Here is a 22,572-nt window from a genome sequence, read left to right on the forward strand (position 1 = left end):
AGCACAACTGAAGCTGCTGTAGTTGAGAGTAAAACACTGTATACAAATGCCACAATAAAATTATTATATTTCAACCTTGCAGAAAAAAAACCCAAAATAAATGGAACTGACTGAACTGAAGCGAAACTCATTCTTAAAGCCCTGAGTGTCTACTTTCAGATGAGCCATTACGAGTAGACACTCTTTCGATTTCCTAAAATTGGTGAAATTTAGTTCGCTCTGAAATGTGGTGATTGTGATATCTGTTTATTTCTGTAATATCAGAAAATATCAGGCCATTCTGTGGCTGGGAAGTTATTTAATTTGAAGGGATTAAAGCAAATAATGTGCATGAAATCGCTCGCTTGGCGCAGTCAAGCAGACAGAGGAAGTCTGTGTGCGCATGCGCAGGTTTACCTTCTTCTTCTTTTGGGTTTTACGGCAGCTGGCATCCACAGTGTTGCATTACTGCCATCTACAGGTTTCCCTTTGAGCGTGCACTGACAGTTCCATCATTCTGTTGCTAAACGAACAGCTGATCACACCGAGGTGCTCGCTGAGCACCCATATTTATTAGTTTGGTCCTGCGTTTCCTTTCCTTCGTATATAACATAACGTCTTTTCTTCTCGCTTTCTTTCCGTTACTGTAGTCACTCTTTCACATTTCATTCGCACACTCACGTCCTCCATTTTTCTCTCCTGTTTCAAATTTGTATCCCACAATGCCTTGCGCGAACGGGGAAAGCCCACCACGTGATGCATGACGTAGTATCTTGTATTGCGTCATGGTGAAGCAGGAAAAAATAGCGGAGAATTTCGGGCAAACTGACCTGAAAATGGTCGCATTTAGAATTCATCATTCAGAGGGTTCAAAACATGCACAGTAAAAATGATTTTAGTGCAGTTATTCCCAGACAGTGACTTTTAATGTTTGTAAAATCAGAAGATGAGTAAAGGTGTATTATACCAATGGATCATGTGTGCGTTCTGTGTTATTTACGACAACCAGAGCACCATTTCTTCTGAATATTGGACAATCGTGATATATCAAGCAACACAAACTCTTCTTCCTGCTGTCCCTTCACTGATTACAGCAGCATGATTAAAAATCTGAACACACTAGTTTCTATGGTAACTGAGACTAAACCTCACTCCTTGTATGTGAATAACTTTGGATCAAATTGCATATAGCGTTTATGTAATCAGACATTTTATACAGACAGAGCAGTTTAGGATTCATAGAAACGTTATATATTCATTCATTCAGACTCTGCAGTCATAATAAATTCATTTGTATTGGTGAAACATGGAAACATTAAGCACAGGCAGGAAAAAAGAACCAAAGCAACATTTCTATTATTATTATTATTATTATTATTATTATTATTATTATTATCTGTTACCATGGCCACCATGTGAAATAAATCGAGCTTCTTTGGAGTGATTTTGTGCTTGGGTCACTGCTGCTTTCAAAAGAAAGAGAGCACTGCGACCAGAAACAATTAGTCCAGAAAGCTAGTCTTACAAAACAGCCCTAAAATGAGTTTATTAATGCACAGCAGTTAGTAATCAGCAGTTATTTCATATATATATATATATATATATATATATATATATATATATATACACACACACACACACTCACACTCAATCTTGTTGTTGATTCTAAGATCCGTGTTCTTGGCTGCAGGAGTGGAACCCAATGTGTTCTTCTGTTTTCTGTTGGATGCTGAGATGCTTTTCTGCTCACCACGGTTGTAAAGAGTGATTATATGAGTTACTGTAGCCTTCCTGACAAAAAAAGTTCAAACCACCTCAAATCTGTCCATTTCCCTCTGACCCTCTCTTATCAACAAGGCGTTTGTTTCCACCCACAGAACTGTCGCTCACTCACTTCATGTTCGTTTTTTGTTTTCCGCACCATTCTGTGTAAACTCTAGAGACTGTTGTGTGTGAAAACCCCAGGAGGAGATCAGCAGTTTCTGAAATACTCAAACCTCATCCTCATCTGGCTCAAACCAACACCCATACCACAGTGAAAGAAAGAAAGTCACACTTTGAGATCACAAACACTTTAAGATTCTGATGTTTGAACATTGTGAACATTAACTGAAGCTCTTGATTTGTATCTGCGTGATTTGATGCATCGAGGGATCAGCTGATTCGAGAACTGCAGAAAACCGAACAGCAGGTGGATGTAGGGGTGTTCCCAATAAAGTTAAACAAAAACCCAGGCCACCTCATGACCAATCAGAATCCAGTGTTTGACGATTGGTAGAAAAATGTGATTTGAAAACTAATTCTCTTGTTTTCTTTTCATTAAATGTAGAATTTCCAGGCTTGTGCAGAACCGCAGCTTGTGAAGAAGAACGTGCAAGTCACCCCATCACACATCACACCACCGAGTGAGTAAATGAACCAGTCCAGACGTATTTAACTGTGATTTCAGATCTTCCACATTGCAGGTCTTGCTTCATTAAACAGTGTTTGGATTTTGTTTTTCTTTGCCATTATATTCGCACCATTGGCTTCGATAACAGCCAGGTCGAGTTTGTGTTCCAGAGCTAATCAGGCAGTTTAGTGAATTTTCTTCTTGTGGAAGAAAGTATGTTCTGCAACAAAAACCACAGGAGAAAAAAAGTACAAATCTCACTTAGAACTTTTCCACATGTTGAGTGTTACAACTTGGAATTGAAACAGAATTAAATGGCATTATCTGCCCTGAATCGACAAAAATAGCCCATAATAATGAAATGGGGGGGAAAATCTAATAATTTGTAGAAGTATTAACAAATAAAAAATGTAAATGTTGTGATTGCATAAGTATTCAGCTTTAAATTAGTTGCTATACACCAAATGTAAATCCTGAAAGAACCCAAAGTTTGTTCAAGAACTTGCATAAATAAACAGCATCCTGATCAAAGTTCTGGAAAATCAATCACGGTTTGGTTTTTAAAAAAAAATCCCAAACTTTGCCTCATTGATTAAAAAAAGGATGGAAAAACTATGGCACTAAAAAGTCTGTAATTGGGTCCAGAGAGCATTAGTTAGAGGGTAACTTTAACATGATGCTACCACCACCATGCTTCACAGTAGGGATAGTGGTCTAAGAGACGCCTTTGTGTTGATTTTATACAGGGTGCCCAAAATACACAATGTCATTGTTGGTGCTGTGCTTAGATTGAACCAGTAACCCAATAATCTCTGCTCAGTGATGTTTCTTCATCAGTACTAATGCAGATTGAGCTCCATAATTGGAAATGGAGTTAACAGGACACCACACCATGAGATGTCTTTCCTCAAGGAAGGTTTTCTGAAATGCTCGTCAAAACCTCTTTCTCACAATTTCCAAAACAGCGATTTGGCATCTGGACTCTTACAGTAATGCTTTTATGGCTGAGGACGACAGTTAACTTGCTAACTTTAGGACTGCAGTTGTCATGAACAGTTTTGCACTCAAGTTTCCATCAATGAAGAGTTTATAACATCAACGAAACTGACTTCATGTTAAAGCTGTTAAAAATGTTATCATCACGTTATCTGTTATCACCCAGACGAGGATGGGTTCGCTTTTGGGTCTGGTTCCTCTCGAGGTTTCTTCCTCGTGTCGTCTGAGGGAGTTTTTCCTCGCCACTGTCGCCACAGGCTTCATCATTGGGGATAGATTAGGGATAAAATTAGCTCATGTTTAAAGTCACTAAAATTCTGTAAAGCTGCTTTGTGACAGTGTCTGTTGTTAAAAGCGCTATACAAATAAACTTGACTTGATTCTTGACATGGAACTCTCAGGTGCTTGAGAATCGTCGTTTTGGGAGGAGAATAGAATTGAACAGAGGACATAATCAGACACATTTCTCATGGGGTACAAGTTGCAGGTTTAAACTTGTATGTCTGGTCCGTTATCCATCACGCATGCTGTAGTTGTTATCCTGGAGCATGGGCGTGTCAGCGTTGTGTTCTCCCTGGACATGAAACAAAAAGAAGAGTCTCATAAACAAGTTTTATTAAATTCCATTCATCATGGTGCGCAAACTTTTGATAAAGGTACTTTTCGGGGAAAAAAGAGCTCCTTGGGTGGTTAGAGTAGTTTAAGGTTCTTCTTGAAGGGTTCTACATTTTCTACACTTTCTTACTTTCATCAAAGTTTAAAGAAGAATCACACCACAGAGTGAGTTCCTATTATGAACAGTTCCAAGGAGAGCCCCCTTTTTTTTTTTCTTTGGAAGGGTTCTTGTTGACCCTGAAAGAACCCTTGAGAAACCTGTTTTCTAAGAGTGTATGTATTAAGTGGATAAGTGTATGAATAAACTCATTTTCTTCTTATTATTATTATTATTATATTTTATTGTATTTTTTTTAACAATGGTCATGGAGCTAAACCATCATGGTACTTGGAGGAGGAAAAAAAAAAGGTCAATGAATGGTTCATTGGATAATCAAAGGAACCCTGAGCAATAGTGAAACTTCCAACAAAGGTTTCTCTTAAAGAATTTGTGAAGAACCCCTTTTCCGAAAGCTAAGTGTGTATTTTCTGTTGGACACCTTGAACCAAGCATTTAGCTAAACTGTCTTGATCCTTGATACCCTTTGAGAGAAAAAGTTTTTTTAATGGTTCATGGATGATGAAGGGTTTGTATTAGGCATATCAGGTGAAAATTCAATCCAAATTGCTTGAACCTGCTACCAACAGAAGGAGAAACCTTGCAGGAATACTAATAGGAAGACAGTTACGAACGCTTGGACACTGGACAATTAGAAGACCAACTGAATCAATGATGCATCGCTTTGTTTATACGAGGCACGTCAGGTGAAAATTCAATCCAAATTGCTTGAAACTGCGCTCACTGAATTCAGAACTGAATGCAGAACAACATACTTTTTACAGAATTAAAATATGTTTATCCGTTCTTGTGATATTACAAATCAAAGATTGAAAAAAACGGCTGAATTTTTAGAAACCTGCCGTAATATTCTGTATGAGGATCACATGGTCCAAAATGGGCCTCATTAACCAATGAGATCAAATAATTTTTTTTCTTCATAACTTTTGTATTTTTCAAGATATTTACATGTAAATTGTCAAGCACATACTGTGGGGCAAAAAAGTGTTTAGTCAGTCACCAATTGTGCAAGTTCTCCCACTTAAAAGATGAGAGAGGCCTGTAATTTTCATCATAGGTACACTTCAACTATGAGAGACAGAATGAGAAAACAAAATCCAGAAAATTACATTGTCTGATTTTTAAAGAATTTATTTGCAAATTATTGGTGGAAAATAAGTATTTGGTCAATAACAAAAGTTCATCTCAGTACTTTGTTATATACCCTTTGTTGGCAATGACAGAGGTCAAACGTTTTCTGTAAGTCTTCACAAGGTTTTCACACACTGTTGCTGGTATTTTGGCCCATTCCTCCATGCAGATCTCCTCTAGAGCAGTGATGTTTTGGGGCTGTCACTGGGCAACATGGACTTTCAACTCCCTCCAAAGATTTTCTGTGGGGTTGAGATGTGGAGACTGGCTAGGCCACTCCAGGACCTTGAAATGCTTCTTACAAAGCCACTCCTTCGTTGCCCAGGCGGTGTGTTTGGGATCATTGTCATGCTGAAAGACCCAGCCACGTTTCATCTTCAATGCCCTTGCTGATGGAAGGAGGTTTTCACTCAAAATCTCACGATACATGGCCCCATTCATCCTTTCCTTTACACGGATCAGTCGTTCTGGTCCCTTTGCAGAAAAACAGCCCCAAAGCACGATGTTTCCACCCCCATGCTTCACAGTAGGTATGGTGTTCTTTGGATGCAGCTCAGCATTCTTTCTCCTCCAAACACGACAAGTTGAGTTTTTACCAAAAAGTTCTATTTTGGTTTCATCTGACCATATGACATTCTCCCAATCCTCTTCTGGATCATCCAAATGCTCTCTAGTAAACTTCAGATGGGCCTGGACATGTACTGGCTTAAGCAGGGGGACACGTCTGGCACTGCAGGATTTGAGTCCCTGGCGGCGTAGTGTGTTACTGATGGTAGCCTTTGTTACTTTGGTCCTAGCTCTCTGCAGGTCATTCACTAGGTCCCCCCGTGTGGTTCTGGGATTTTTGCTCACCGTTCTTGTGATCATTTTGACCCCACGGGGTGAGATCTTGCGTGGAGCCCCAGATCGAGGGAGATTATCAGTGGTCTTGTATGTCTTCCATTTTCTAATAATTGCTCCCACAGTTGATTTCTTCACACCAAGCTGCTTACCTATTGCAGATTCAGTCTTCCCAGCCTGGTGCAGGTCTACAATTTTGTTTCTGGTGTCCTTTGACAGCTCTTTAGTCTTGGCCATAGTGGAGTTTGGAGTGTGACTGTTTGAGGTTGTGGACAGGTGTCTTTTATACTGATAACGAGTTCAAACAGGTGCCATTAATACAGGTAACGAGTGGAGGACAGAGGAGCCTCTTAAAGAAGTTGTTACAGGTCTGTGAGAGCCAGAAATCTTGTTTGTTTGTAGGTGACCAAATACTTATTTTACCGAGGAATTTACCAATTAATTAATTAAAAATCCTACAATGTGATTTCCTGGATTCTTTCCCCCCATTCTGTCTCTCATAGTTGAAGTGTACCTATGATGAAAATTACAGGCCTCTCTCATCTTTTTAAGTGGGAGAACTTGCACAATTGGTGGCTGACTAAATACTTTTTTGCCCCACTGTATATGGTTGTATACTGAATGCAAAGTTTGAAAAATTAGTAAATACAAATTACACAAGCGGGGCGGCACGGTGGTGTAGTGGTTAGCGCTGTCGCCTCACAGCAAGAAGGTCCGGGTTCGAGCCCCGTGGCCGGCGAGGGCCTTTCTGTGTGGAGTTTGCATGTTCTCCCCGTGTCCGCGTGGGTTTCCTCCGGGTGCTCCGGTTTCCCCCACAGTCCAAAGACATGCAGGTTAGGTTAACTGGTGACTCTAAATTGAGCGTAGGTGTGAATGTGAGTGTGAATGGTTGTCTGTGTCTATGTGTCAGCCCTGTGATGACCTGGCGACTTGTCCAGGGTGTACCCCGCCTTTCGCCCGTAGTCAGCTGGGATAGGCTCCAGCTCGCCCGCAACCCTGTAGAACAGGATAAAGCAGTTAGAGAGATAATGAGATGAAATTACACAAATTAGTATTTAATTAGTATTAATTATGCTAATTAGGTAAAAATGTTAAATCAGTACACTCTGTTCTTCAAAGTTTCACCAAATGGCTTTATTTGTGCAATATAAAGCTGATCTTGACTCTCATTTATACATCATAAAGAAGGAGAAATCAATGTTAATTATAAAATATGCGTCAATAAGCACTGAATGTCTCACATCTACCTTTCTCTATCAGAATAAAAAAGTAATAAAAGATTATTTCTAATCCCCTGTTTGTGCTCTGTAGAGCTTTGTATTTCTCAATAGGGCCGACTAGTGTTTATATGAAAGAATATATATATATGTTATTGACCAGGTGGGAGGTCCATATGGTGAAATATCGTGACCGAGGTCTTGCAAGTACTGAGCGAGTTCCTCTGGGTCGAGGTCAGTATTCAAGGCCGAGGTCACGGTATTTCACCATACGGACCGACCTTAAGCTGGTAAATAATATATTTTTTTTCTTTACCAAATTCTAACAGAAAACGAGAGCGCCCGAAAGGGAAAACCAAGCCGAGGCGCCATTTTGAATCCTCATTCACGGCTGTAATGCAAATGGTTTCCTCCTCGGTATACAAGTGCACTTCCATGGCGGGAAAAAAACTACATTTTGCCGCCTATGTAGTCCCCTATTTATACAAATAGGAGTCATTCAGGATTCAGCCATGTTTTTGCTCGGCGTTAGCAAGTTAGAGGTTTTTAGCTTTCTCCTGAAATGTTTTCTTTTATTTCTTCTTCCTCAGGGGAGTAAAACTCGCTTTCGCTGTGAACACTGTCGTTATCGCTATCCATGCTGTAAAATTAATGCTATTCTCCTGAGAAATGTTGGCAAAAACTTATAAGATTTTTGATAATCTTATAAATAAATCTTATTAAAAAAAGATAAATGTTGACAAAAAATGCTACTATGTTTGTTGTCGTGAACAAGCGAGTTGCCAGAGGTCCGTAACTGGAGTCCGTACCATAGGATACGGACCCTCTTGCCAGCCAATCAGAGCGCAGGATTTGATGGAAACCGGACCACGAAAAAAATAAAAATTATTATTTCAATTAATATTCACAGATTTCAAGGCGAACCTCGAAAAAACTGTCTGATCCACATCCAATAATTCATTTTAACTCAACTGAAATTGACACTCGCGTTTCTGACTCCCGTTTTTTGAAAAATATAATTCTGACCACTAAGAGCTCAATGTTTTTCATCAAAACTACAGTTATTCTAAAATAGTTATTTATTTACATGAATCAGTTTGATTTGAAAAAAATAAGTAGGTAAACCTCTGAAAACTCACTTCAAAGTCTTCCGTGAATCATAACGTCAAAACTATCAGACGGAAAATTTTGCTGAGCGAGAGAACGTCCCTATAAAAGTGATCTGATTGATATTCACGAGTAATCCACTGGGAAACCAATCAGGAGAGAGAGAGAGAGCCTGACCGCTTTCCCGTGACTCAAAAAGAAAATCACCGGCAGTTTCCCGACGTCCCGCGAGCAGAGTTTTTACTCTGTTGTACCGACTTCAACCTGCCGTTCCTCCCAAAGTACTGAACAGATCTTAACCAGATACATTTCTTTGGAAAGCAGAGATTATACGCTTTTTAATGATAGAAAATATTCAAGAGTGAAGCAATGACAGATTTGGAAACTTAGCTGAGCGTCTGCATGGACGATTTTCACAGCACCACCAGCGAGAGTCTGATATGTCTATTTATAGCGTCACCAAAAAGTTAATAGGATGATAGATGGAGAAACACCTTGTCAGATTCGACATAGAACCTCCAGAGGGACAGCGACTCTTCAGTGCCCGAAAGTTTAATAAAGAAACTGCTGCTGTAGAAAATGTTTAAGATTTACTCGAGGTGCAAATTTAAGTTAAGTTTTATTTCAGACTGATCACTTTATTTTTAAGGTGTACAGAGCGTAAAGGGTTAATAGTTCCTCCCCGGTGCTGAAATGTTTGAGCCACTGACGTAAACAGTCGTCATGGAGCTGAGGTCAGGATGTGGCTGGGTTCATAGGAAGGCCTGTTCACTGACCTTGTGGCTGTAATCAGAGAATAATGAGTCAGTGGGGGATTTATTGTGTCCCGGGGCCTGGAGCGCGTGGCTGTCCAAACACACGCCATTGTCAGAGATGCTCAGAAAACTGAACGCTGTTTTTCTTCAAAGCGGGAAGAGAGGCCACGGGCAGACGAGTCAGGAACAAGCGGCAAATTCCTCACCTCCATCCAGGAGGAAAGCCCATTATATTTCACTTTGCACCTTCGTAAAAAAGAAGAGGAAAAGGGGAACTGACACGGAGTCACGTCTTTTCTGCTACATGAGCAAAACTCTCGGCTTGGCTTGGCAGCACTGTTATTTTTTCCTGCTGTGTACTCGGAATTAATCACCATTTCATCACAACAGCTTGTGTTCCTCACGTCACATCCTTCCATCATTTTGATGCTCTGTGAAAGACAAGACCAGAAGCACTCGTCTGTCCTCTTCTTCAGTCCACAAGTCTTCAGGCCATGATTAATGCACAAACAGCAGATGACTAGCTCTATTTGTTATTTAGAAGGGTGTTGGACAGGAAGTGACTCGTGCAGGCCGTCCTTACTGTTTGGACTCGGAGTTGACCTCTTCCCGACCACCTGCACCACTCTTTCCTGCCTCTGTTTGATCAGCTTTTTTTTTTAAACAACACCAACATATTTGTGACAGCACATCTGCCAAGGTGCAGCAGAAAAAAACAAATCAATAAAAAAGAGAAAAGGTGTTGATTTAAAAACAAACCCTTTTCCTGGATCCTTTTAGCCAATCAGACGTCATCGCAGGTGATATTTAAACTATCGTTAGTTAGTGATTTCAGCCCATGTTAGCACAAGCTGACATTAGTTCATCGAGACATTAACGAGCACAGTGATGAAACAGTACTAAGAGAGTTTTCACTGTAATGAGCGATTAAAAAGTAAAATTTTTACTGATCTCAGGGTTTAGTCGCATTCGTTTGCACTAAAACTCAGAAATACACAACAGCTTTATTTTTGGTGTCTTCTGGACAGAACTTTTAACTTGTTAAAATGGTTTCATTCAATTTTATACAAATAATGTCACAACAAAAGGGACAAACACTGTATTAGCCCCCTACTCTAGCTCCGCCCACTACACTAACATTAACGTTTCAGAGAAATTTAAAGTGACTCGTGAGCAACATACAAATTTAAACGACAGAGGCTTATGTCGTTAGGTTTCGTTTGATTTCGTATAAATTAAGTCATAACAAAATGTACCAATATTAACCACACCTAATTTTATATCTATTTTTAGCCACGCCCCCGATCTAACCCCATCCTCTAACTTTAACCTTATGTAACTTTTCATCCATCCATCCATCCATCCATCCATCCATCCATTATCCGTAGCTGCTTATCCTGTACAGGGTTGCAGGTGAGCTGGAGCCTATCCCAGCTGGTGAGAGGCGGGGTTCACCCTGGACAAGTCCACCAGGTCAAACAACCATTCACACTCACACCTACGGTCAATTTAGAGCCACCGATTATCCTAACCTGCATGTCTTTGGACTGTGGGGGAAACCGGAGCACCTGGAGGAAACCCACGCGGACACGGGGAGAACATGCAAACTCCGCACAGAAAGGCCCTCGCCGGCCACGGGGCTCGAACCCAGGACCTTCTTGCTGTGAGGCGACAGCGCTAACCACTACACCACCGTGCCACTGTAACTTTTCATACAAATTGAAAATGAAGCAACATAAAAGTACTAATATTAACTCCGCCCCACCCCAGTGCTACCCACGCCCCTATTGTAACCTGGTCCCTGTCCTGTACTCGAGCCGGAACCTTCGTAACTCGTCATACAAAAAAAAAGCCCCTGAACTTACACCTGAACAATTTGTAATAATTTGAATGACGAAAGGTTGGATGGTTTGGTTTGATGCAAATAAAGTAACAGGTAGAAATACTAGCCCCACCCCTAACTCCTCCCCTGCTCTAACCTTAACTGAACTCAGTCTGACCTCCTGAAAAGAATTTAAACAATCTCAATGTATGTCGTCAAAATTTATTCAATCTCATGCAAATTAAGTCATAAGAAAATGTACAAATATTGTTCCCACCCCTAACCATGCCCCCTACTCTAACTCCGCCCCTACTCTAACTCAACCCCTACTCTAACGCCGCCCTCTGCTCTACCTTTTGTAACTTTTTTTATACAAATTGAAAATTAAGCAAAAATAATATTAACCACACCTCCTTTGTAACCCCGCCTCTTGCCTTTAACTTTTGGAACTTTTCATGCAAATTGAAATAATCAGTATTTAGCCTGCGTGAGATTTGTGTATAGTTTCAACAGCAAAAAAACCCCAAAACTTTTACTTTTTACCTGACTATGATTCATTCGATCATTTCAGGTATAATTTTTTCTGCACCATTTCCACATTTCATTTTGACACCATAAGCCTGAAATAAACTTCCACATAATCATCACTTCTCTCTCCACCTCTGCGTGTTGATGGGTGAAATTCAGGATCTATTTGAAGAAGCCATGTTTTTCACATTTACCAGGAAAAAACAGGTACAACTGCTGGAAGGGCAAAACTCAAAAACTTGCTATAAGCAGTACTGTTTGCCCTCCTGCGTATTTTTTTTTTTTTTTTCTCGCTCAGCTCAGAAAGGAAGAGTAATCCGTCAGCGCAGGTCTTCAGGGAACAGAACCTGCTGAACCTGCTGATGTTCCCCACACTGCAGGTGTTAAATACATTATATCAGCACACTGGACAACACATTTTGTTTTTCTTCCTGTTAAAATCTGCAACCTCAAATGTAAAGAGACGTCCTGTGCTGCGTTCTGACACAGAAAAGTAAAAAAAAAAAAACTCCATAGAGTTGAACAAACATTTCTCCTTCCCTTATTTACTTCTTCTGCAGTCAGTGGAACTTCGTCGTAGCAAAAAAAAAAAAAATCAATGAAGAACGCAAGTAAGAAATAAGAAATTGAGAGAGAAACAAAAGAAAAAGCTCACGGATCCATACGTTTAATCATTTTAAAAAATTCACAAATAAATGAAATGAAATAAAAAGGTAAAAGTGCAGGCGAACATATTTCAAGATGAATTTGATCAGTGAAAATAATTTAAGCAGAAAGTAAAAAAGTGAGAAAATAAAAATGATTTTAACTCTTTAAAGCAATTTTTTAAAAAATGTGTTAAATGATAAACAATAATTTATTCTGGAAAAATAAATGGTATGAAAATAAATAATAATTAAAAATAAATACATGCTGAAATTTGCGAATTGATATGTGAAGTTAATTATTTAAAAATGAATTATAGAGATATGTAAAAAAAAAATTATTTATTTATTTATTTATTTATTTATTTATTTATTTATATCAGGGTCCATGTACAAGGAGAAGAGATGCTTTGTACCAGGTTTAGCTATTAGCTAATTTCCATCTGCAAAAAAGTATTTTAATATTTTGTTAAAAAATGTAAAAGTAAATTTGTAAATATGCCAATTGACAGATAACTGGAGAAAGTAATAGATACATACTACTACTACTAATAATAATAATAATATTAATAATAAAAAATGTTTGTTTGTCTTTTTTGCTTCATTCTGTATCCACATTCTTGATTTTTTTATTTTCTTAAACCTAAATATTGTGACACTCTCTCATTATGAATCCAGTGTGATGTGATTAACGACGTTTCACCCCTGCGCTGTTTCAGATCCGTGTTTTCAGTTCAGCCTGCAGTCGGTTCTGGGCATCGCCTTCGGAGGTTTCCTCATCGGCGTCCTGCTCATCGGCGCCCTCTGGTTCATCAAAATCCGCACAGGTGAGCAGAACACGTCCGTACGCTTTGCTGTTGATTATTAGAGCAAGGCGGTGTGATGAGTGTGTGAGCGGGAACCATCTCTGCTCCTTTAGCTTATGAGGGAAGAGACCTAAAGGGCAGTGAGGGCGACCTTAACAAGCCTCGAGATGATTTGCCGCTAGAAATAAGATGAAACAGTTAAGTAACAGCAACACTTTTCACTGCTTGTGAGGAAATGGAGATGGACGAGGACGTTAGTGACGTGTACATGTGACTCACGTGTGGTGTGTTTGGGTGTTTCAGGTTACCCCGTCGCTCTGGGTTTCAGCTCCACAGGGACCTTCTTCTCAGGTACAAACACAGCTCTGCATTCTGATTGGTCAGATTCTCGTTTCCTCTAACAGCAGCTCTGACGGTAGTACAGCTGCAAACCACAGGTTTATACGAGCGCGCTCATTATCGTTGCTGTAGTAACAGCTAACACACGAAAGCCAGCATTGATACAGTGAAGTTTATTTAACATTGATGGAAGGAGTCTCCAGTGTCAGAGCTTTGTATCGGGACAAACTGTGGGGCTTTTTTGTCTTTTTGCTGCAGTCATAAAGTGAGAACAGGAAATAATTTGTTTCGCAAACATTAAAAGTAACTAGAAACGGATGAAAAATGAAAGTGTCGTTCTTTCATGAACATAAAATTGTATGTGGTCTTAAAGGAAAATAATCAACTTCTCTTTCTCACTTCCCTCTCTCTCTCTCTCTCTCTGTTTTGCTGTATCTATCTCTTCATCTCTTTCTGTCTTGTGCTCTCTGTCGCCATCAACTCACTCTCTTCAATATCTTCCTCTCTCTCTCTCTCTCTCTCTCTCTCTTTCTCTTCCTACTATCTGTCTGAATCTTACTGTCTCTTTCCACCTCTCACTGTTTGTCTCCATCCTCTCTCTCTCTCTCTCTCTCTCTCTCTCTCTCTGTTTTGCTGTATCTATCTCTTCATCTTTCTGTCTCGCTCTCTCTGTCGCCATCAACTCACTCTCTTCAATATCTTCCTCTCTCTCTCTTCCTCACTATCTGTCTGAATCTTACTCTCTTTCTTTCCACCTCTCGCTGTCTGTCTCCATCCTCTCTCTCTCTCTGTTTTGCTGTATCTATCTCTTCATCTCTTTCTCTCGCTCTCTGTCGCCATCAACTCTCTCTTCAATATCTTCCTCTGTCTCTTTCTCTCCCTCACTATCTGTCTGAATCTTACTGTCTCTTTCTCTCCACCTCTCGCTGTCTGTCTCCATCCTCTCTCTCTCTTTGTCTCACTGTCTTTCTTGCTTTCCTTCTATCTCTCTCTCATTCTCCATCTTGCTGTATCTATCACTTCATGTTTCTTTCTCACTCTGTCTGTTGCTATTAACTCTCTCCCTCACTATTTCTTTCTTTCTCTCTCTCTCTGTCTCCCTTTTCTGTCTCGCTGTGTCTCTTTTTCACTTTCCTTCTCTCTCTCTTTCTGTCTGTCTGCTTCTCTCTCTGTCGCTATCAATTATGTCTCTTCCTTACCATCTCTCTCTCTCCAAACTCTATTCCTCACTGTCTGTCTGTATCTTTCTGTCTCTTTCTCACCACCTCTTGCTCTTTCTCCATCTTCTCTCTCTCTCTTCTTTTTCTCTCATGGTGTCTCTCTTTCTCACATTCCTTCTCTGCCTCTCTTTTTCTCTGTCTTGCTGTATCTGTCTTTTCATCTCTTTCTGTCTGTCACTATCAACTCTCTCTCTCTCTCTCTCTCTCTCTCTCTCTCTCAGGATGTCCATGCAGTCTGACTAAGCACCACGCGGTGTCCACTAACCCGTCTCCCTCTGAGAACAGCAGTGCCAACGGCAGCATGAGCAGCACCCAGAGCACACCGACCAGCAGCATGGCATGAGCATGCTCAGAGAGGGACACACACACACACACACACACACACACACACACACACACACAGACGAATAGGGCGGGGCTTTTTTTTTTTGGTCTGAACCGGGAACTTTTGTAAACTCTGCCTCTGGAGCCACCCAGCATCAGGAAATCAGCAGGACAAAAAAACCTTGCCTCGGTCCGAGACAGGAAAAACACAGCATATCCCCCAAGAACTAACAGGAAATTCACAGCATTCCTCTCAACAGATCGGAGGCACAATAAGACTCGAGGAGAAAAACACACATCAAACCGCTGCGACCTGCATCACCCCCTTAATGAGGACAAAAAAAAAGAAAAGAAAAGAAAGAGAACCGGTCGCAGTTCATTTCATCCCCGTGAAGAGCCATCAGTTTCATGTTGTTTTCCACTGAATTAAAAAAAAAAAAAAAATCCTGCCTCTCCAGCGTCTGAGGACAAGTTTGGGAAAAGGCTACCTCTTCGTTTATTTCGAGTACAGAAGTAAAACGTAGCTCCGGTTAGTCAGTCAGTGTTTGTCGTTTCTGATGAATCGTCTTCTCTCTGCAGGAAGAAAGTCACTGTTCTGTACATTACTGTAAACGACGTGTGTGTCGGAAAAGCCCGAGTCCTCCACCAAGATTCTGTTCATCGCAAAATATTTCTACTTATATTAACCAGAAACGTTTGCAAGTTTGTACACCCCCTGCACACTGGTTCATTTTTAATTGATTATTTGATTTACAATTAATTCACTTTTCAATTTTTGAAATCTGAACGTATTCCTGATGAAGTTTTCCTCGATTCGTGCGTGTCACGTTCCCAAAGTATCTCCTCACTCCTTCTCATAAAACTCAACACTAACTTTCTGCCATATGTAGTGAAAGTTCATTATGTCTAACTATTATAACTATTCTTTAAGTTCGTTTCTTAAGACACGTATTTTTTAGGATGTTACCTTGTTTGTTGACAGTTTCGGCGAACACTTCCGCCTTCTTCAAAACAGTCACCAGATGTCGAGTGGTGACGTGTCTTATCAGCTGATGTACTCTATGGAGGCGTGAACGTCCCGCCCAATTTGACAGGTAGTCCACGCCTGCTGCTGTCAGGTCGCTGCCCCAGGACGGCGCTCCAGGTGTGTGACAGCGCGTACGCTCCCTCATCCCGGTTCATGGTCCTTTGCGCCCGCTTGCGTATCTCCACTGCCTCCGAAATCCAACGCTGATATCTATTCTCTTCAGCGCAAATGACTCTGGCCTCTTCCCAATTCATAATATGATTTTGAATCATATTATCACATCAAATCATATTATGAATTGGGAAGAGGCCAGAGTCATTCGCGCTGAAGAGAATAGATACCAGCGTTGGATTTTGGAGGCAGTGGAGATACGCAAGCGGGCGCAAAGAACCATGAACCGGGATGAGGGAGCGTACGCGCTGTCACACACCTGGAGCGCCGTCCTGGGGCAGCGACCTGACAGCAGCAGGCGTGGACTACCTGTCAAATTGGGCGGGACGTTCACGCCTCCATAGAGTACATCAGCTGATAAGGCACGTCAGCACTCGACATCTGGTGACTGTTTTGAAGAAGGCGGAAGTGTTCGCCGAAACTGTCAGCAAACAAGGTAACATCCTAAAAAATACGTGTCTTAAGAAACAAACTTAAAGAATAGTACTAACTTTCTGCCACTTAGCTCAGAGAAACAGTTTGATTTTAAGTCAAAAAAATTAATAAATGCATATTAATTAATCCATAAATTTATACACGTCTTGAAAACAATAAGAAAGATTTTTGTCTTTTTATATTTTTTAATATATTTTTAAAAAATATTTTGAAACAATTTTTAAAATCAAACTTTTAAAAAATTGTATTAATCTCTTTATTCTTTGTCTTTATACGTTCTTTTTTATTCTTTTTTAACTTACTCTTCTCTCTCTTTTTTCTGGTGTATTAATGCTCTAGATCATGGTTTTCTAGCAAAAAAAAAACAAAAATAAGATAATAATATCATATATGATTAGGAAACTGAAATCTGCAACACACTAATTTTTAATCGTCATCTTAACTTTAGTTTTTAATATTGTGAATTTTGGATATACTGTCTCTTTAGATCTTGGTAGTGGACTCCAACTTTTATTGCCCCTTTTTTTATTTTCTTTTTAAATTTAAAATTTTCTGAGCCAACAGATAAATCCCAAATTATTTGCCGGTTTGTTTTCTACAAAGTTTGTAGCCAACATGCGTAATAAACTGGCAGGTGACTGTAAGAGCGAACTCAGTATTTTGTACTAAATATATTATTTGTCTGTTTATCGTCCTGTTAGAGTTTGACAGTAACGATTCTGGTTAAAAGTGTAAGTTATGTGTGTAACGTGAGTCTTTGTGACAGAGGTGTGTGTTAGCGATCAGACCACCTCACTGAACCCTTTATACACTGTATAGAAATGTTAAATGTCTCTTTCTGTTTTTTTTGTTTTTTTTTTTAGTGACCTCGTAATTTTTCTTATTATTTTTAAAAATATAACAGCAATCACCCTCATGTATTCAATAAGGAATCAGAAACGTGTGTGTTTGAGCTCACGGAGGGATGTGAGAACCAAAAACACATTTTATTTCATCAAACAAATAAGCAAACAAAGCATCGGTTGATTTAGAAGTTATTTAAATCAGTGAGCCGATTTTTGAAAGCCGATAAATCAGGACTCTCCTGGTCACGTGTCACGTAATCTATTTTATATATACGCTTTTATATTTTTTTTAAATAATAAAACAAATTGTTATAAAGTTCTACTCCATTTATTCAACGACATTTTGTAAATGATGAAATATAAAATGTAAATGTGTTGTTTTTGCGACTCAGATCTCCTCTCTGTGTGTGTGTGTGTGTGTGTGTGTGTGTGTGTGTGTGTGTGTGTGTGTGTGTGTGAGAGAAAGTGAAGGAAATTAAATCACTCAATTAAAAACCTCAATCTTTACATCATGTAGCTTATTAATTTTTTAATTGTATTTGTTTTTTTTAATAAAAGAACCAATTTCCTGTGAATTTTTGATGTGATAAAGATAAAACTTTTTGTGAAGGCCAGTTATAAATATATAACTTCCTAACATGTTATTATGCATTTATAAGCGATTATACATATTGTAATTTATTTATTATAATGTTTACTGCACTTTAAATAACAAAACATTCTGTGTTGTGCTTTTCTAGGAAAATAATCAACAGCAGGTTGGTGTGTTGAAGTTTTTTTTTTTATCCCTTTTATATGACAAAAATTAGACTTTTTTTTTTAACTAGAAATTTTTTGGACTTTTTTTTAAAAATCCATTTATATAGCAATTACATTTAACGTTTGGTGATTTATCACGTACGTTATAGCAGCTGTGTGGAAAGTTACAGCTTCACCTCAGACTGTCACACAGCCACTGATACTGGAGACTCCTTCCAGAATCGTGAAATAAACGTCTCCTTAAGATGTCTGCGATTTTTAGAATCCGTTTAAGCGGATCGTCAGCTGTATGAGACCCCGTAGAGGAGCTGTTACCATAGAAATGATCGCTACACAACCTTGAATGGGGAAACCATGGCCTAATGGTTAGAGAAGCAGCTTTGGGGCCAAAAGGTCATCGGTTTGAGTCCCTGGACCAGCAGGAATGGCTGAAGTGCCCTTGAGCAAGGCACCGAACCCCCAACTGCTCCCCGGCTAGAGTCCTGTTGTACATCACTCTAGATGACAGTGTCTGCTAAACGCATGTAATGTAATGTGTCCGAGCTGCTGTTCGAGGAAATTAATCAACAACTTCTGCCTTCTGATTCAACACTTGGTGCATTTTGCAGTATAAGTTTCCACTCAAAAGTTAATTAAAGCAATAAACATAGAATAACAGATAGAAATACTGAAACTTTGTCACGTAACAATTCATAATGTATTATAAATAAATAAACACTTTATAAAGTGTAAGGTGTTTTCATAAATAATCATCAGGGTGTATAATACTTTAGGAACGCTTTATAATGTTGTATGATATTTACGGCCTTCAGAGAAAGTGTTACGAGTTTTTTTTTTTCCTGTCTTTTTTTTCTGCAGTTGTGTGTGTGTGAGTGTGTGAGACACTGATAGAGTGTAATAAAGAGGGTGTTATAGAAAAGACACTTAAAGGAACAATTCAGTGAAAAATCTTTACACAACGTCTCCTTTTTACACCAAAGATTCATATTTCAACCACTAACACAAGTCTGTTCCAGATAAATAACTTTTTTTTCTTTAAACACCCAAAAATCTTCATCTATTTGCTTTAGACTTAATTGTTAAACTCTGTAATATTCCTTTTTGAATAGCAGGGATAATAGTTAACAACGTTCAGGGGAAAAAACAAACCAAACAAAAGTCAGTCATTAAAACGTCTTGGCTGACGGATTACACTTGCCGTGAGAGGAAACTGTGGAGGAGATTGTGTGATTTTTCACTATAATGATCCTTAAAGTATTTTAAAAAAAAGCCACTTTGAGCCTTCGTGCAATACTGGAGGAATTCCTCTTTAATATCGACAGTTTTAATGTGTCTGGATGTTCATTAGCTGTTCATTAGCTTTGTTTTTTTTTTATATCGACTCAAATTTTATATTGTCTTTTATATTCTCTTCTTCCTTTCGAGTCGGCGTAAAATCACAAGTGTTGGATAAATCAGTGGAGGGTTTCTTTTTGAAGAAACACTCGTGATTTCACCGCACAGACTCGCACCGAATGTTACTCTTTCTTTAATCAGTGTTTTTGGATTTCTGTATTCTTGTAAAGCATCTGATTCAAATTAAAACAAAACAAAAATGAGTCTGTGTGGTCATTTCAGCGTGGCCTGGGAAATGTCATTGTGAAAGAGAGGAAAAAAACTTAGTGAGATTATTGAAAATCTCATCTCATCTCATCTCATTATCTGTAGCCGCTTTATCCTGTTCTACAGGCAAGCTGGATCCTATCCCGGCTGACTACGAGCGAAAGGCGGGGTACACCCTGGACAAGTCGCCAGGTCATCACAGGGCTGACACATAGACACAGACAACCATTCACACTCACATTCACACCTACGCTCAATTTAGAGTCGCCAGTTAACCTAACCTGCATGTCTTTGGACTGTGGGGGAAACCGGAGCACCCGGAGGAAACCCACGCGGACACGGGGAGAACATGCAAACTCCGCACAGAAAGGCCCTCGCTGGCCACGGGGCTCGAACCCGGACCTTCTTGCTGTGAGGCGACAGCGCTAACCACTACACCACCGTGCCGCCATTATTGAAAATATTTTAAATTTGTGATTTGGCTTATGGATAAATTATTGATAAATTTGGTATAGATTTCTATTTGATGACTTCTACATTATTGAGTCAAAACATTACAAAAACATTTTAGCGTTCCAAACGTTCATTTTTTTCCCAGCACAAAATTAAATGCTATTGAAAAAAAAGTTTGTATCTGAGTGACATATTCCATAAGAGACACTTTTCAGATGAAGAAAGAAACCATAATGAAGGCTGCTGGGTTTTGGTGTAAAATGAAGAAGTGAGTGTGACGGTCAAAGTGTCCAGAAGAACTGGGGCTGGTTCTGTAAGATGCTCAGGAAAACCTACAGATCATTTCCACATAAAACTGCACTCACTGGACCTCAGACGGATATTTTTATTTTTTTAAGCAAAGGGTCGTCTCACACCAAATATTGACTTTGTTTCAAGTCAGGTTTATTTTTATAGCACTTGAACAATAGATATTGTCGCAAAGCAGCTTTACAGAATTTTAATGACTATAAACATGAGCTAATTTTATCCTTAATCTATCCCCAATGATCAAACCTGTGGCGAGGAAAAACTCCCTCAGACGACATGAAGAAGAAACCTCGAGAGGAACCAGACTCAAAAGGGAACCCATCCTCGTCTGGGTGATAACAGATAGCGTGATTATAACATTTTAACAGTTTTAACATGAAGTCAGTTTCGTTGATGTTGTAAACTCTTCATTGATGGAAACTTGAGTGCAAAACTGTTCATGACAACTGCAGTCCTAAAGTTAGCAAGTCAACTGTAGTCCTCAGCCATAAAAGCATTACTGTAAGAGTCCAGAGCGTCCTCCAAGTGTGACTTTCAACTGTCCACATGGGGCCGTCCTCCTCCACAGGAACGATGCGATGAGACTCCAACCAGACGTAGGGCATCAGGATGGATCAGGCAGGTCCGAGGAGCAGAAGAGGTTCAGCATCTCGATCTCAGGATCGACATGTAACTCAGAGGGACAGACAGAGTTGGGGGGAAAGAGAGAGACAGAGAGAGAGAAAGAAAACCCAGGTTGGTAGGTATGCCCAATGTCACCTGATGAGTAAGAACAGTATACATTTTGCGAAATTTGTTTCATTTATTTTGGCTTACTGATTACTGTTTATAGTATTTTTTTTCAATGTTGAAACATTTCATTATTTTTAAGCCATTTTTGGTCGACAGCATTTCTTTACATGTGCCTCAGAAAGAGAGAGAGAGAAGACAAGACAGATGTGATAAAGGAAGACTATCTATTCTTCCTAACTCAAGTTAAATTGCATTTAGTTATATTCTCATCTTAATGACATTTTAATATAATTTTATATATATATATATATATATATATATATATATATATATATATATATATATATACTTGTGTTCAAAATAATAGCAGTCCAACACAACTAACCAGATCAATCACTGTTTTTGGTGGAAATTATATTACTACATGGCAAATAATTTACCAGTAGGTGTAGTAGAGTCATAGAAAACCAACAGACCCAACATTCATGATATGCATGCTCCTGAGTCTGTGTAATCGAATAATTAAGTGAAAGGGACGTGTTCAAAATAATAGCAGTGTGGAGTTTAATTAGTGAGATCATTCATTCTGTGAAAAAACAGATGTCAGTCAGGTGGCCCTAATTTAAGGATGAAGCCAGCACATGTTGTACATCCATTTCTCTCTGAAAACCTGAGAAACATGGGTCGTTCCAGACATTGTTCAGAAGAACAGCGTGCTTTGATTAAAACGTTGATTGGAGAGGTAAAACGTATACTGTAAAGAAGTGCAGAAAATGATGGGCTGCTCAGCTAAAATGATCTCCAGTGCTTTAAAATGGACAGCAAAGCCAGAGAGACGTGGAAGAAAACAGAAGACTACCATTCGAATGGATTGAAGAATAGCCAGAATAGCAAAGACTCAGCCAATGATCAGCTCCAGGGTGATCAAAGACGGTGTGAAGTTACCTGTGAGTACTGTGACAATTAGAAGACGCCTGTGTGAAGCGAATCTATCGGCAAGAAGCTCCCGCAAAGTTCCACTGTTAAAAAAAAAGACGTGCTGAAGAGGATACAATTTGCCAAAGAACACATCGACTGGCCTAAAGAGAAATGGAAAAACATTTTGTGGACTGATGAAAGTAAAATTGTTCTTTTTGGGTCCAAGAGCCGCAGACAGTTTTTCAGACGACCCCCAAACACTGAATTCAAGCCACAGTCCACTCTGAAGACAGTGAAGCATGGTGGTGCAAGCATCATGATATGGGGATGTTTCTCTTACTGTGGTGTCGGGCCTATTTATCGCATACCAGGGATCATGGATCAGTTTGCATATATCAAAATACTTGAGGACGTCATGTTGCCTTATGCTGAAGAGGAAATGCCCTTGAAATGGATGTTTCAACAAGACAACGACCCCAAGCACACCA

General features: G+C 39.4%; 1 protein-coding gene across 2 annotated transcripts in view; it reads left to right on the plus strand.

The window, feature by feature from the left end:
* eng (endoglin) overlaps window positions 1–15,816 on the plus strand; it is an 81,077-nt gene extending 65,261 nt beyond the window's left edge. The window contains exons 11-15 of one of the 2 annotated variants that reach the window (XR_009651916.1): window positions 2,309–2,384; window positions 12,864–12,971; window positions 13,064–13,147; window positions 13,254–13,301; window positions 14,731–14,765. Coding sequence is in view for 1 of the 2 variants with exons in the window: in XM_060913432.1 (XP_060769415.1) it covers window positions 2,309–2,384; window positions 12,864–12,971; window positions 13,254–13,301; window positions 14,731–14,852 (354 nt within the window). In the remaining variant the exon portion in view is untranslated. Of the gene's footprint in view, window positions 1–2,308; window positions 2,385–12,863; window positions 12,972–13,063; window positions 13,148–13,253; window positions 13,302–14,730 lie in introns of both variants that reach the window. The other variant, XM_060913432.1, reaches the window with a different exon arrangement.
* The last annotated feature ends 6,756 nt before the right edge of the window (window positions 15,817–22,572 follow it).

Source organism: Neoarius graeffei, chromosome 28 (genome assembly GCF_027579695.1).
Source record: "Neoarius graeffei isolate fNeoGra1 chromosome 28, fNeoGra1.pri, whole genome shotgun sequence".
Classification (NCBI taxonomy): domain Eukaryota; kingdom Metazoa; phylum Chordata; class Actinopteri; order Siluriformes; family Ariidae; genus Neoarius; species Neoarius graeffei.